General features: G+C 43.1%; 1 protein-coding gene across 1 annotated transcript; it reads right to left on the reverse strand.

Moving 5' to 3' along the window:
- Nucleotides 1–6,614: 6,614 nt before the first annotated feature.
- LOC133909777 (multicopper oxidase LPR1 homolog 4) lies at nucleotides 6,615–8,942 on the reverse strand. The gene is made up of 3 exons (XM_062352333.1): nucleotides 8,703–8,942; nucleotides 6,955–8,418; nucleotides 6,615–6,868 (listed from the first exon to the last, which is right to left on the reverse strand). Exons 1-3 carry the CDS (start codon nucleotides 8,940–8,942, stop codon nucleotides 6,815–6,817), a joined length of 1,758 nt encoding a protein of 585 aa, XP_062208317.1. The 3' UTR covers nucleotides 6,615–6,814.
- Between the last annotated feature and the right edge of the window lie 4,271 nt (nucleotides 8,943–13,213).

A 13,213-nucleotide genomic window follows, 5' to 3' on the forward strand; every position in this document is an offset into this window, starting at 1 on the left:
CACTTCATATAAGTACAAGAATTACACCTAGAAGTAGCCATCCTTGTTGAGGAAATATACATCTGTGTATGTTACGTGGAACACCTAAAAATCCTACTCGGACTGCTTCAAGTACCATTGATGTAATCGACGCATTTGAGTTGTATGGTTTCTTTCTATATCTGGTTTGACCAAAGATTTGCCCAACTCAAACGGCCATGTAACATCCAACTTTGCAGTATCCGCTCATATAGTAAGCCGTGCTAGTTCTTCTGCTGTTGATCTAGAAGAAGCCAGGAAGTCCCTAATGCTTAGAGCATCCTGAATGATTGGACATGACTTGCTTTTGACCTGCTTTTTACTGATACGTTTGTAGTCAGTGGGCGGCTTACTTGAAACAGCCCCTGTATGTCTAGCTTTGGCTATATTTATGAAAAATTTCATGGTATCTTCGAACAACAGGCTTTGGTAGAGGTGGTGGAGGATGGAAATGTCTAATTACATTGGTATCTACAATCTTTTTGGTTTCCTCATCAATGAGTGAATAGACATCTTTGGGTTCCAAAACCCTCTTAAATGGCACTGACTTCTTAGATGATGCTGTCTGCTTGGATGCTGCAGAATATGATCATGTTTTCTAAGCTGATGATTGGCTTCTTGATGACGCTGACTGCTTGAGCGGTGGACTTCTTCAAGATGATGGCTAGGGAGGTAGACTTCGTCTAGGAGATGGCTGAGGAGAATGAGATCTTCGAGGCGACGGTGGCCCAGGGTGTCATGGAGAGAAGAGGTTCTCGGGAGCTATCCCTTGTGGAAATACTATGTAGACCTTCTTCCATGTGATGAATGTGTTCTTGTTCTCTCCTATAGTGTTTGTTCCCTCTTCTGCGGGGTAGTTCACATCAATATGACGATACTGGTCAATTGTCTTGTCTACTTTGACCATGGCATAACACTCCGGTATCGGACATTCGTGCAAATGTTTATGAGAGCCGCAGGGATAAGCCACGTCGAAAGCCACCTTGATGGTAATGTTCCTAGCACTAATGTATAGTTCACACGATGTCCATGCTGTGATGAGGTCCACGGGATAAGTGATGGGGTCAGCTCCCGGAATTCCCATGGACGTATAGCTACTCCGATGACCACCGGGGCTAGAGCGTGCAAAATTAGGAGACGCTATCAGCCGTTCCTGTTTGCTCACAATGGCTCATCGTTCACATATGAGGGCTTGTTGTACTGCTTGTGCAATATTTTCCTCTGTATGTTCCCTCTCTTTTTGTAGAACTTGTTCGAGAATTTCTATCATCCAAGCTTGTTGTGCCTCTCGTTCTGCTTGGGATCTCTTTCGACTCTTGTAACTATCGATGTCATCTGAGAATCTTATATTTCCAACCCATCACCCTAACATCTCGTTTGCAACCACCATGCTCCTTGTTTCCCAACACCAAGGTGTAGACCACTCGTGGGCTTCTGCAAGCTTTTTTGCAAGAATTTGTGTAACTTACTAGTCTTTGGAGGACGTAAAACATAAACTTCCATCAAACGAGTAAGAAGCATCCCTCCTAAGAAGAAAGCATATCGATCGTTCACTCCAGCCCTCTGTCTCAGGTGTGACACATCTCTCTCGTAGTTCATCTAGCTGCTTGTTGCCACTACCGTTCTTTTCTCACGTACCCACGACTCCCGACTTTATAGGGATAAAGGTTCTTCTTCGAGTTTGCTTTGTTCACCTCATTCAACCTCTGTGTTTCTTCTGACAACTTATACTCTGCAAAGGCTTGCCAATGATCTTCCAGTTACGGCCATTTGGTGATATCTGACATTGTACCTTTCTGCACATAGGTTCTGTTCAGTGTGCTCTTCCAATTCTTAAATGGAATGCCCATTATCATTAGTGTCTTATATTTAACTACTTCTATATGTCTATCTAGGGAAGTCAAACTTCACTAATATCTTGGACCACAAGATGTCATTCTTGATCGAATCAGGAATCATGTGCGAATCATCTCATTCGCCAGTCTAAAATCTGTAGCTGATAGTCACGTGATCCTTAACAGCAATCCCACAGACTGATTTGTATGATCCTAGAACTCTCTCTGGTGCAATTGACTCCCCTGCTGGTAAGATCTCCATGATTACAAATCATCCCATAGGCATCCTCGAGGGACCTCATACACGATGCCTCTTCTGGGATTGCTCATTGTTGTGACCCTTCGAAGTATCAAGCATTTGCGCATAAGTGAAAAAACTATTGAGAACCTATATAATAATATGTAGAACATATGCATTCATGTATTTATGAATTACCTCACCGCCTCCACATGCGTTTGTTTGTTCTAGGTTGAGGTACGAACTCGGGCTACCATCTTCAATGTTTGATGGTAGAACTACATCTCCTTCTGTCACCTGAGCCAGATCGACGGTTGGTGGTGCCATCCCTTCCTGTGAGTTAGGTATACGATGATGACAAGTGATTGAGTATTTTACATATAGAGAGCTGATGAAGGAGGAAGATAGAGATAAAGCCAACACGGAAGGGAGAGAGGCTGTTGAAAGAGTGAGATAACCATGAAGGAGTCAATAGATAGAATGCATACACATACAATATTGTAATTGAGTACATTACGACCACATTTAATAAAAAAGTCACATCTTATGTAGCATAATAGGCACAAATATGCACAAAGGTATTGACAAGTGATACGTTGACCTTACAAGTCATATCATCTTACATAGAAAAATAATTATTATAACAAGAACTTGGATTACGACATCTTTACACGTGAAATCAAATTTATTCTTATTTTTAAATATATCCAATTTTAGCTCGGCCTAGATGACTTGATTGTTGTATGTTGCAACAACTTCCTATTTGGACTTGTATCCCTTGTAACATGCTTCTTTAAATCCATTAACTCTAAAAATAATATACTACAAACCACATTAATACCAAAAAATACGCAAAACAAGTATAAAACAATATTAGCATCAGATTATGAAGATAATTATATACGACTGTAAACTCGATTGGGATAGTAAAACACGTGCAAGGTGCATGTATAATAACCATCTTAGTCGAGCTTTGCAGTCATATGTATGGTCTCCAATTTCATCATTTGTAAAAAGAAAAATAAGTATAAAAATAATGCAATTTTTAATACAATATGTAACAGGAGTAAAAAAGAAATACGGTCTTAGTGGCTATAGCAAATGATCTTATTAGGCACATATAATAGGTGACCACAGTTTAGATAAATCCTTCTTCTTCTATTATTATGTGAAACTAATAAGGCCAAGGTGCAAGTGTTGTAAATAATAATGCGATAATAAAAAATGATAGCAATTCGTAATCAAGAATTTCAGATTCAATGCCTGCATCAAATAAGTCATCAACAAACGGACTATGTGAACGAGTTTTTTTAAATAATATTATTTTATTAAAAATTTGTAAAAATAATAATCAAATTCACAAATTTGTAATAATATGTGGTTATTGGCACGCGAAGTGTCGATTAGTGACCTATCAGCACTCCACATGGTGACATCCTACATAGCAGTGGCTTGGAGGCCTGTCGTTACTCCACTTGTCGACAAGTCATATGTCCTATAGATGATATAAAAAAAATTCATATTTTTTTATATGATCTCGGATGAAGATTATATTTATATGAAAATTGTGTCTCTCGACGAGACCTATAACTTTGTAATTAAATATTTTTTTTCATTAAATCTGTTTAGATGCTTAAAAAGTGACTAGAAGTTACAGATCTAATTTTTCAGATCTAAAAGTTCTAATACTTTTTGCTCATCTAAACGAATTTAAATAGAAAAATATTCAATAACAAAGTTATAAATCTTATCGAGAGACATAATTTTCATATAAAGATCATCTCTATACCAGATTATATGAAAAAGTTATAATTTTTTTTAATATCGTCTGCGAGACATAGACATGTCGTCACGTAGAGTGCTGATAGGCCTTCGGACCCATTTTCACGTAGGATATCGGTGCTTGAAGTGTCGATAGGTCTCTAGTTGGCACTTCTCGTACCGATAACTACCTATTCTTATAATTTTGTAAATTTAACTATTATTTTTATATTTTTCTAACAAAACAATATTTTTTTTAAAAAATAGATGTGAACTATCTCAACATGCTGATAGCAGAGAGGGCAAAATTGAAGCAAGCAAAAGCCAACCGGAGGAGCGGGGGAATGAACCCTCGGCTGGACATAAGTTCATGCTCGACTCAGCTAAAAAACAAGCCAAGGTCGAGCCTGGCCGTAAGCTCATCGAGGTTAACAAGCCGGGCTCGAATAGCTCGGTTAGGCTCAGCAGTGCGCTGAAGCCCCAGGAGTCCATGACGTAGGCTGATTTGCCGTCTCGCACTGCCCATTCTCTCCATCCGAATTCAGCTTTCCAGCCCAGTTCTGAGGGCCTACACAGCTAGACACGCGTCCACCGTGCTCAATCACGGATTTGGATCCTCTAACTTTACACCGTTTCAAGTCAAAGTACTATAACGTGACTTAAACACCCGTGAAACGCTAGATTTAGAACGGACGCATAAGATTTAATGATACAGTAACATTATAAACAGTAAATATGAATAGTATTGAATAGCAATTCTATGCAGTATGTAAAGTGAGGAGATATTGTTTTCTACTGTAGCATCAACCATATTTTACTATTATCCTCTGACTTCATCCTCCCCAAAATACCAAGCGCTCTACCTTAAAAAAAAGGAATAAAAAATAAGCGCACAACGCTAGCCACACATGCTAATCCTCTTTTGTTCCTCAGTTTGTCACATCCTTTACTTGTCGTTCTCGAGCAACATCGCCACCTGGGTTTGTGAGCAGAAGACCTCCACCTTGGAGCTCGTCATTGCTGCTCGGCCACCGGGCATAGAGCCAATGGATCAAGGCATGCTGTGGCTAGATCTCACCACCGCTGCTTGACCGTCTGTGAGGGTCGAGTGGTCAGGGCCGTGCGCTGCCGAGAGCTAGGTGTCGCCATTTGCTCCGCTGGATGGAGTGCTGGTGCAGGGGGCACGACCTATACCTAGGGGCGAAGCTATGTGAGTCTATCCGAGTACACCGGTATTAGGATCCTTACGATTTTTTTTAGTTATTACGATCTCGTTTTCACCTCTTGTGTACTATCCAAATTTAGCTATGTATACTAAAAAGTTACTAGCCTAGATCAACATGCATCACCGTAGTGTTGGTTCTACCTTCATCTACTGATGACACGGCTATCCCTGCCACTGACGTTGTGGATATCCTCCGCCTCCGACGATTAATTTTCACGAGCCTACTTAGTTAAGCTGAGGACTGAGCGATATTCCAGTGGTAGGAACAGGCCAGGGATCGGCTCTCGTGCCTCACCGGGGCACGGATCCATTCTTGTCGAGGTACACACATATGTGTCACTTAGCGAGTCTTTATATGTAGCGTGGATGCTTAGGACACGTACGTATGTGTATACGTTAGAAGTGAGTATGTATAGTGATGAGTTATATGCGTCCTTATTTATATCTTTTTTAAAAAATACTCCAATAACTCGAGCCCTCACGAGTTTCTGTCGAATCAACCTTGAGCATCGCTCTAGGTTCGGCTGGATTTCAAGCTCCGCTTGAGATTCTAACGAGTTCGAGCTTGAGGCGATTGACTCGCTCGAGCTCGGCTCTACATGCCTTCACCTGTACTTCGTCTGCGCGCAACGCATCCACCCAGTAGGGTAAAAGGAGAGGGAAGGCAGGGCCGCGCAAAACCCTGCTCCACCTCCACCGGCCACCGATCTCCCCAGGTACCACTGCCGCTGTCGCTCGCTGAAGGTGACCCCCTCTCCCTCTCTTCCATCACCTGCCTCCGTGAATGAGGTGGTGGTGCTTAATTGCGCTGCGTGTTGGGATGAAACCCGGTGATAGTCGTGCAAGGAAGGCTTGTCGCTTGTGTTTTTTGGCTTCATACGATATGATGATCAGGGTTTAGAGATTTCGTGGGGTTCGATTGAGTGGTGACGCGTGGGGAGTGGTCCCTTAGTTTAGAAATTTGTAGCCTAATGAATGCGGGATGGGCTATTTTATTCTGGAGTTTAGTTTAGAAATTTGTAGCCTAATGCGTGGTGGGCTCTTTGGTGTTGATTTTCTTTTTTCTTTTTTAGCTAAAATTTAACACCTTGGGAGGTTGTTCTTCTTGATAATAAAGGCATAAAATTCACATACACATGTATATATAATAGGGTGTTGAATTCCCTTTCCTTTAAGATCATCATCTTGGAGATCTTCTCTACCTGGTGTTCATCTCTTCATCCTTGAGTGATCTTTTTTTAAGATTCAACCTTTGTGTGAGAATAAGTTATGAATTGATTTTTTGTAGAATCTAATGTTCGATTCTAACCATATGACTCACTTTTTGTTGAATCTTGAAGTTTGGTTTTTTATCTTTCTCCGAAGTCTCCGAGCTTTTTGGGTAGGTGTGATTTTTTCGCTGTGTATTTGTATTGCGTTCTACTATGATTCTCTTGTAGAGATATTGATGTGTGATCGAATAGAATAAGACCATCAATTTAACAAGAAATTTATTGAAACTTCTATTCACCCCCTTTAATCACAGCTCCCAATCATATATATATTTCACTTCAAATAATCAAATACATTGCGTGACGATTTGTATACTTGTCAATCATTGACATGACAGATATCGTACGACTAGGATGCTTACAAAGGAATCGAATAAATAATTTTCGTAACAAACAAATGTTCATGCAATTGGAAATAAAAATAATGGATGCTTGTGTTCTTCATGGATTCCTTTAGCAAATCTCTTCAGGGAAGCAGCTTTAGTGGCCGGATCATGGCGTTGTCTTCGTGATCCAGGATCTGCACAAGATCAGCGTGCACATTATTGGAGCTTACTGCTTCGCTGCATGCATGAAAAATGAATGGGGGAATCACGTGGCACTTACGTGGCAGTGGTACACGTATCCAGGCTCCGCCGTGACGTCGAAGGGGAAGGGCTGGTTGGTGTCCACCAGCTTGAACGCCACCACCACCGTCGTCACGAACCCCGGCGGCACCTTCACCACGTTCTTCCACGTCTTCTCGTGGTCCGGCACCGGCACGACGGGCCCGACCGCGTGCTGGTCGATGCCGCACTTGATGGCGTCGTTGGCCTGCGTCATGCAGTCGGTGAACCCCTGCAGGTCGACCAGCTGCTGCATCTTGACGGCCTGGAACATGCCCAGGTGGATATGCAGCGGGTGGTTGTCACCAGTGAGGTTGATCACGTGCCACAGCTCCGTCGTCCCCGACCGCGGCGTCTCCGTCACGGGGTCCTCCAGCCGCAGCCCGTTGATGTAGAGGTGCGTTGGCTGCCCCCCAGGCGTCAGGTACTCGTACATAACGATATACCTCGTCTCAGACGTCGGCCCCAGCGACGCCACGTTCGCGTACGGCACCTCGCGGTCCGGCACCGTCGAGTTGTCTGGTGGGTCGTGCGGCCTATTCGAAGTGATCACGAACTTCATCACCTTCCCGTTGAGCGGACCCGGTGCAGTGCCGGTCGGGAACGGGTACGGCGCCGAGTTTAGAATCTCGACCTCAGCCGTCGGCGACATGGAGAAGTCGACGACGACGTCGAAGATCTCGGCCGGCGATATGAGGAGGCTGGACACGGTGACCGGAGCAGCGAGGTAGGACGCGTCGGATCCGACGACGTGTATGGGCAGGCCGTTGGACAGCGAGACGTTCAAGTAGCGCGCGTTGCTGGCGTTGAGGATGCGGAACCTGTATCGGCGGCGGTGGACGGCGAGGAACGGCCATGCCTTGCCGTTGACGGTGATGGCCTCGCCGAAGTACTCGGGCTGCCACTGCGGGTGAATAGAGGGCACGACGCCGGTGGAGTTCATGTAGAGCGAGCCGTCGACGTTGAAGCTGCGGTCGGCGATGACGAGGTGGAGATCGTCGTTGTCGCAGGGCAGGCCCATGGGGACGTCAACCTCAGGCTTCTCGATGACGTAGGCGCCGAGGAGGCCGGCGAGGAGGTTGGCTCGGGTGAGACCGAGCGCGTGGTCGTGGTACCAGAGGTTGCCGGGGGGTTGCACGTTGGGGTACCGGTACGTGGCCTGCGTCCACGCGGGGCCGGTCTCGCGGAACCCCGCGGTGAACCACGCGAAGGCGCTGCCGTCGGCCTGCGGCGGGTGGGCGCTGCCGTGGAGGTGGACGACGGTGGGGACGCCGCCGCTCTTGGGGATGGCGGTGGGCACGGTGGGGTCCCACGGGAGGATGTGGCGGTCGGGGAGGTGATTCTCCCACGTGACGGCGAGCGGCACGTCGTGGCGGGCGACGATGGTGGGGCCCGGGAACGTGGCGGAGTCGGCGCACTCCCCGTACACGAACACTGGCGTCGCCGGGAGGTCGCGGTGGAATTTCTGCCGGCGTTGAATGAAATTGCATTAGCACAGTACACGAGTCAACAACGTTTCATTTGATAGCGTCAAACGCAGTAATACTACTCCTACGAAAGAGTTTTACAAAAATTCTACTTACGTGCTCACGTAGATACTTGCATGCATCCCAGTCTAACTAACTGCTACTCCATGATGATTTTTTCCCTAGTATTTTTTTTTGGCCGATTAAGCATGTATAATATACTTGTGCTCTTTCACAATGTTGAGCTACCAATCAAACGGAGTCGGTGCCTTTAGCTACTTACCCAGTTCTTCTGGAACATGCCGATGGTGAGGTTGACAGGCACGACGCGGCCGTTCTGGAAGTCGTAGCCGCGGATCTTGGGCATCACCGGCAGCGCGTCCACGTACATCTGCAGCGACCCCGCCACCTGCTGCAGTAGCGCGCTCGTCACCGGCGGCGCCTGCGCCGAGGCCACTCCGACAACAACGACCGCCACGAGCGCAGCAGCTAGGCGCTGCTGCATCCTCGCGCGGCTCCCCATCTGCAGTCACAACATTGCAGCCAAAAACCTAAGAACATCTAGCACATGAACGCGTTTGAGCAAGCTAGTCGATTTGCATGTAATCTACTTGAGACAGCTGACCTTGCCGGACGAGCTGAGGGAGCTGGAGAGGGACATGCAGAGGCAGCAGATTGCAGACACAGGGGTGTGTGGCGAACACAGGACTGATGCTGATGGTAACCTAGGAGGTAGGGGCCTTGCTATTTATAGGACTAATTGAGGTGTAAACAAGTCAAACATGCCCGTCAGAGCCATGAGGGACACGATGGAGATGATCGGTGGTCAGTTAGTTGGAGCCGGCCGGCGGCCAGCCCACCGCGATTAGTCGTACTGCTTCTACACACTCCATTTTAAATCGAAGCCATGGCCAACTAAGCTCGGAGATAGTCAACGGTTACAGGAAGAAGAACAGAGCTCGCATTGCATCTAGTCCATTTGGATCGTTTCCTTCGTCATTTGTCCTGCTGCTCCTTTTTGCCAATTTTGTCGCTGATGAGCGACGGCTGTTTGGCACCACTAACCACAGATTTGAACTTCAATTTGGCGCGCAGCACCCGGCTGAGAGGGATTTGGTAGTAATCTGGTACTAGTTCGTCTGAAGAAACTGCAATCAGTGTTTCTTGTGCAGGAGGTAACCAAACACACACATCAGCATATCCAGAACATATCAAACAGGAACCATGCATCGCATTTATAAAATGGTTGTATGTATCATTAATGTCTTGACGTTCAGTTAGTATAGAGTTACTATAAGGCCAAAAGTTATATTTCCTTCGTTTAAAAGAAGAACCATGTATCAGGGTAGGAGGATATAATCAACATACGTGCATGTGGCTGGAATATGTAGGTAGCATATATATGATCATGCATCAGACTAGGAGAATATAACCAACATATGGGCATGTGGCTGGAGTATGTCGGTAGCATATGATTGAAATATCTACTAAAAAAAGTATAGGTAGACCGAATAAGCTGGCCAATTTGCACGGTACCCTCTGGCTATATCAATTAACGCCTCCCCTGATGACAAAAACTTATGTAGTACTATTATATGTCCGTGCGTTGCTAACGGATGTACGAGTAGAGGAATTGGTAGAGAAATCTAGCAGACGGAATATGACTTATTTCTTTTTAAGTATGGGAGATTAAAAGTCAATTATGGTAGCTACTTGTACTTATTCCTGATTACTGATGGTTTCTTTCTAACTAAATAAATACAAGGGGTGCACTAGATATACTGTTGCAAGAAGAAAGTAGAAGAACGGAGAAACATCAGTAAATGATCGCTTGTATTCACTGGTAAATAGTGTTTACATTATAGTACATGAACATTCATGTTTGTGACTATTGGGATTAGTAACTGCTAATCAGTTACTCTCTAATTGATCACATGACTAACATCCAAAAAATATCTATTTGTAACACTCTCCCTTATCAATTATTCATAATGTAAACTTCTTGTTGAGACTCCTCTAAAATCCTGTAGGAAAATATGAGAAGAAAAATAATATGTTGATATGTTATTAAAATTCTTTTAAAACTCAATAGGAAAATATAAGAAGAAAATGATATGACATATATTGATTATTGCCTCATTATAAACTCATATGAGAAACTTAGATAGGAAAAACTTATTGGTGAGTTTAAAGAATAATAATTATAATCTATAGATCATATTAAAATCTCTAGAAAATCATTTGAAAAAATAGGAGAAAAAAGATAGATATTGCTTCATTAAAAACTTATATGAGAAACCGTATAGGAAAAATTTATAAAAAAAGAGTGTAATATAATATGAACATGTTATTATTCAGGGATTAACTCCCTCTGAACTTGGTAAATCTCGAAGTCATCGCATACCAATTTTACTCATATATTTTTGGAATGTGAAAGTTGGTAAGGACTTAGTGAATAAATCAGCGAGATTATCATATGATTTAGTTTGCAAGATTTTCATCTCCCTATTATTTTGCAATTCATGAGGATAGAATAATTTAGGGATAATAATTTGGTTGTATTGCTCCTTATGTAACTTGTTTGCATTTGATTAATGCATGCAGAATTATCTTTATAGATAATAGTTGGTGATTTGATGAAACTAATACCACATGATTGTTGTATGTGGTTTATCATTCTGCGAAGCCATACGCATTGACGTAATGTTTCATATAATGCAATTATTTCAAAAATGATGTGTGGATGTAGCCATTAAAATCTGTTTTGAAGACATCCATGATATAGATGTTCCATCGTGTAAGAACATGAAGTATGTATGTGATCTGATATTATAGGGACCTAATAAGTAGCCATCGTTAGTATATCCAACCATATTCATATTTTGTTTTCTTTTAAAGAAAATACCAAGATCTACGGTGCCTTGGAGATATCGAAAGATATTTTTGACTCTACCTAATGGCGTTTAGTTAGAGTAACGCTATTTCGAGCTAGTAAGTTCATTGCAAATGCGATATCATGCCTGATGCAATTTGCAAGATGCATAACCACTCCAATGACACTGAGATAAGAAGCATCGGGTCCAGTATCTCTTCTCCTTCATCTTGTGGTCTAAATGGATCTTTCTCCATATCAAGAGATCGAATAACCATGAGAGTCTTAAATGGATATGATTTGTCCATATTGAATTTCTCTAATAGTTTCTAAGTATATGCGGCTTAGTGTACTAGAATATCTGAAGGAAGATGCTCGAGTTGTATACCCAAGCAAAATTTGGTTTTACCCAAATCCTTCATTTCAAATTCTACCTTTAGATGATTATGTGCTTCATCCATATCTACTGCATTTCCGCTGATATTCAGATCGTTGACATATACACAGATGATGCAAAATCCCGTTGGGAACTTCTTTATGAAAACACATGAGCAATCGTCATTGTTGAAGTACCTTTTTTTAGAATGAACTCTTTCAATCGGTTGTACCACATTCTTTCAGACTGCTTTAAGCCATATAGTGACTTATTGAGCATTACACAATACATGTTGTGGTTTGTGTTTGGATTCAGAATTTGGATTTCATCGGAAACCTTCATATATATGTCTGAATCAAGTGACCCATATAGGTATGTGGTCACTGCATCCATCAACTGCATAGATAGATGATTTTGAACTGTCAATGAAATTAGATATCGAAACGTGATTTCATTCATTACTGAAGAATATGTCTCATTGAAATCAATGTCGAATCTCTGCGTGAACCCTTATACTACAAGCCTCGTTTTATATCTCATCACCTTGTTGTTTTTATTCTGTTTGCGGATAAAAACCCACTTGTATCCGACAGGGAAGATGCTATAAGGAGTAGGTATTACTGATGTGAATACCTTCCTTTTGGAGAGTGAGCCTAATTCTGCATAAATTGCATCCTTCCATTATACCTAGTCCGAGCGCTTATGGCACTCTATCGTGGTCTTGGGATCTGAATCATTGTGAAAGTCATTTGCAATCTTTGAGGAGAAGTAAGTATCGATAATTGTAGTTTTTCAATCAAATGATTCTCTAGAATCAATATAATTGATGAAAATTTCATCTACCCTTTTTGACCTATCATGATTTTTCATTACGATAGAGTCAGGGTGTTTCGATGTCCAAGCATCAATATTTGTGCACACGATTGAGTTGGGATGTAGATCTTGACCATCTATTGGATATTTAGTATCTATAGACCTTATGTGTCGTTTAACTTGAGTTAATTTACATTTACTGTTTTCGAGGAGGGATATAGTGAGGTCGATGGAGGGGATGCAGAAACAGTCGTTGCTAGGACGACATTGCGTGCAGAGCACACGTACGGCCATTGGTGCAACCGTAGCGGTGATGTCCAGAACCATGGTGCGGGTGGCGACGGAAACGGCGAGGGTGTGGCCGTGGTAGTATCACGAAAATGACAAAGAACGAACATGTTGTAGGTAAGCCATAGATGATCTAAAATAGATTCGTCATGCTCACCTTCTGGGGGAGGGCTTTACGCCTCTGTGTGCTTGTGCATAATGTAGATCAACATGGCTGATAATATATTGCAAGAAGAAAATATATTCGTAATATTTAACAATTTCCGTTGACATTCTACCGCATGCGATTCCGATCGATTCGCCAACGGGGAAGAACCGCCGCAAATAATTGGGGGAGGGGAGCGCTGAAAATTCGCATCGTTGGTTAGCTGTGTCCACCATGCGTGCCTGTCTGGTTTTCGTACAGTGCGTCACATCAGAGCTAGGAACGCGTGGAATCCAGCTC

This window comes from Phragmites australis, chromosome 2, assembly GCF_958298935.1.
Source record: "Phragmites australis chromosome 2, lpPhrAust1.1, whole genome shotgun sequence".
NCBI lineage: Eukaryota > Viridiplantae > Streptophyta > Magnoliopsida > Poales > Poaceae > Phragmites > Phragmites australis.

Bases quoted from the DNA above. Each gene is read 5' to 3' on its own strand.
- LOC133909777 (XM_062352333.1), bottom strand. From the start codon at position 8,942: ATGGGGAGCCGCGCGAGGATGCAGCAGCGCCTAGCTGCTGCGCTCGTG. The intron at 8,419-8,702 runs GTAAGTAGCTAA...CAACGCCGGCAG, and splicing joins GCATGTTCCAGAAGAACTGG to AAATTCCACCGCGACCTCCC. The intron at 6,869-6,954 runs GTAAGTGCCACG...GATCTTGTGCAG, and splicing joins GATACGTGTACCACTGCCAC to ATCCTGGATCACGAAGACAA.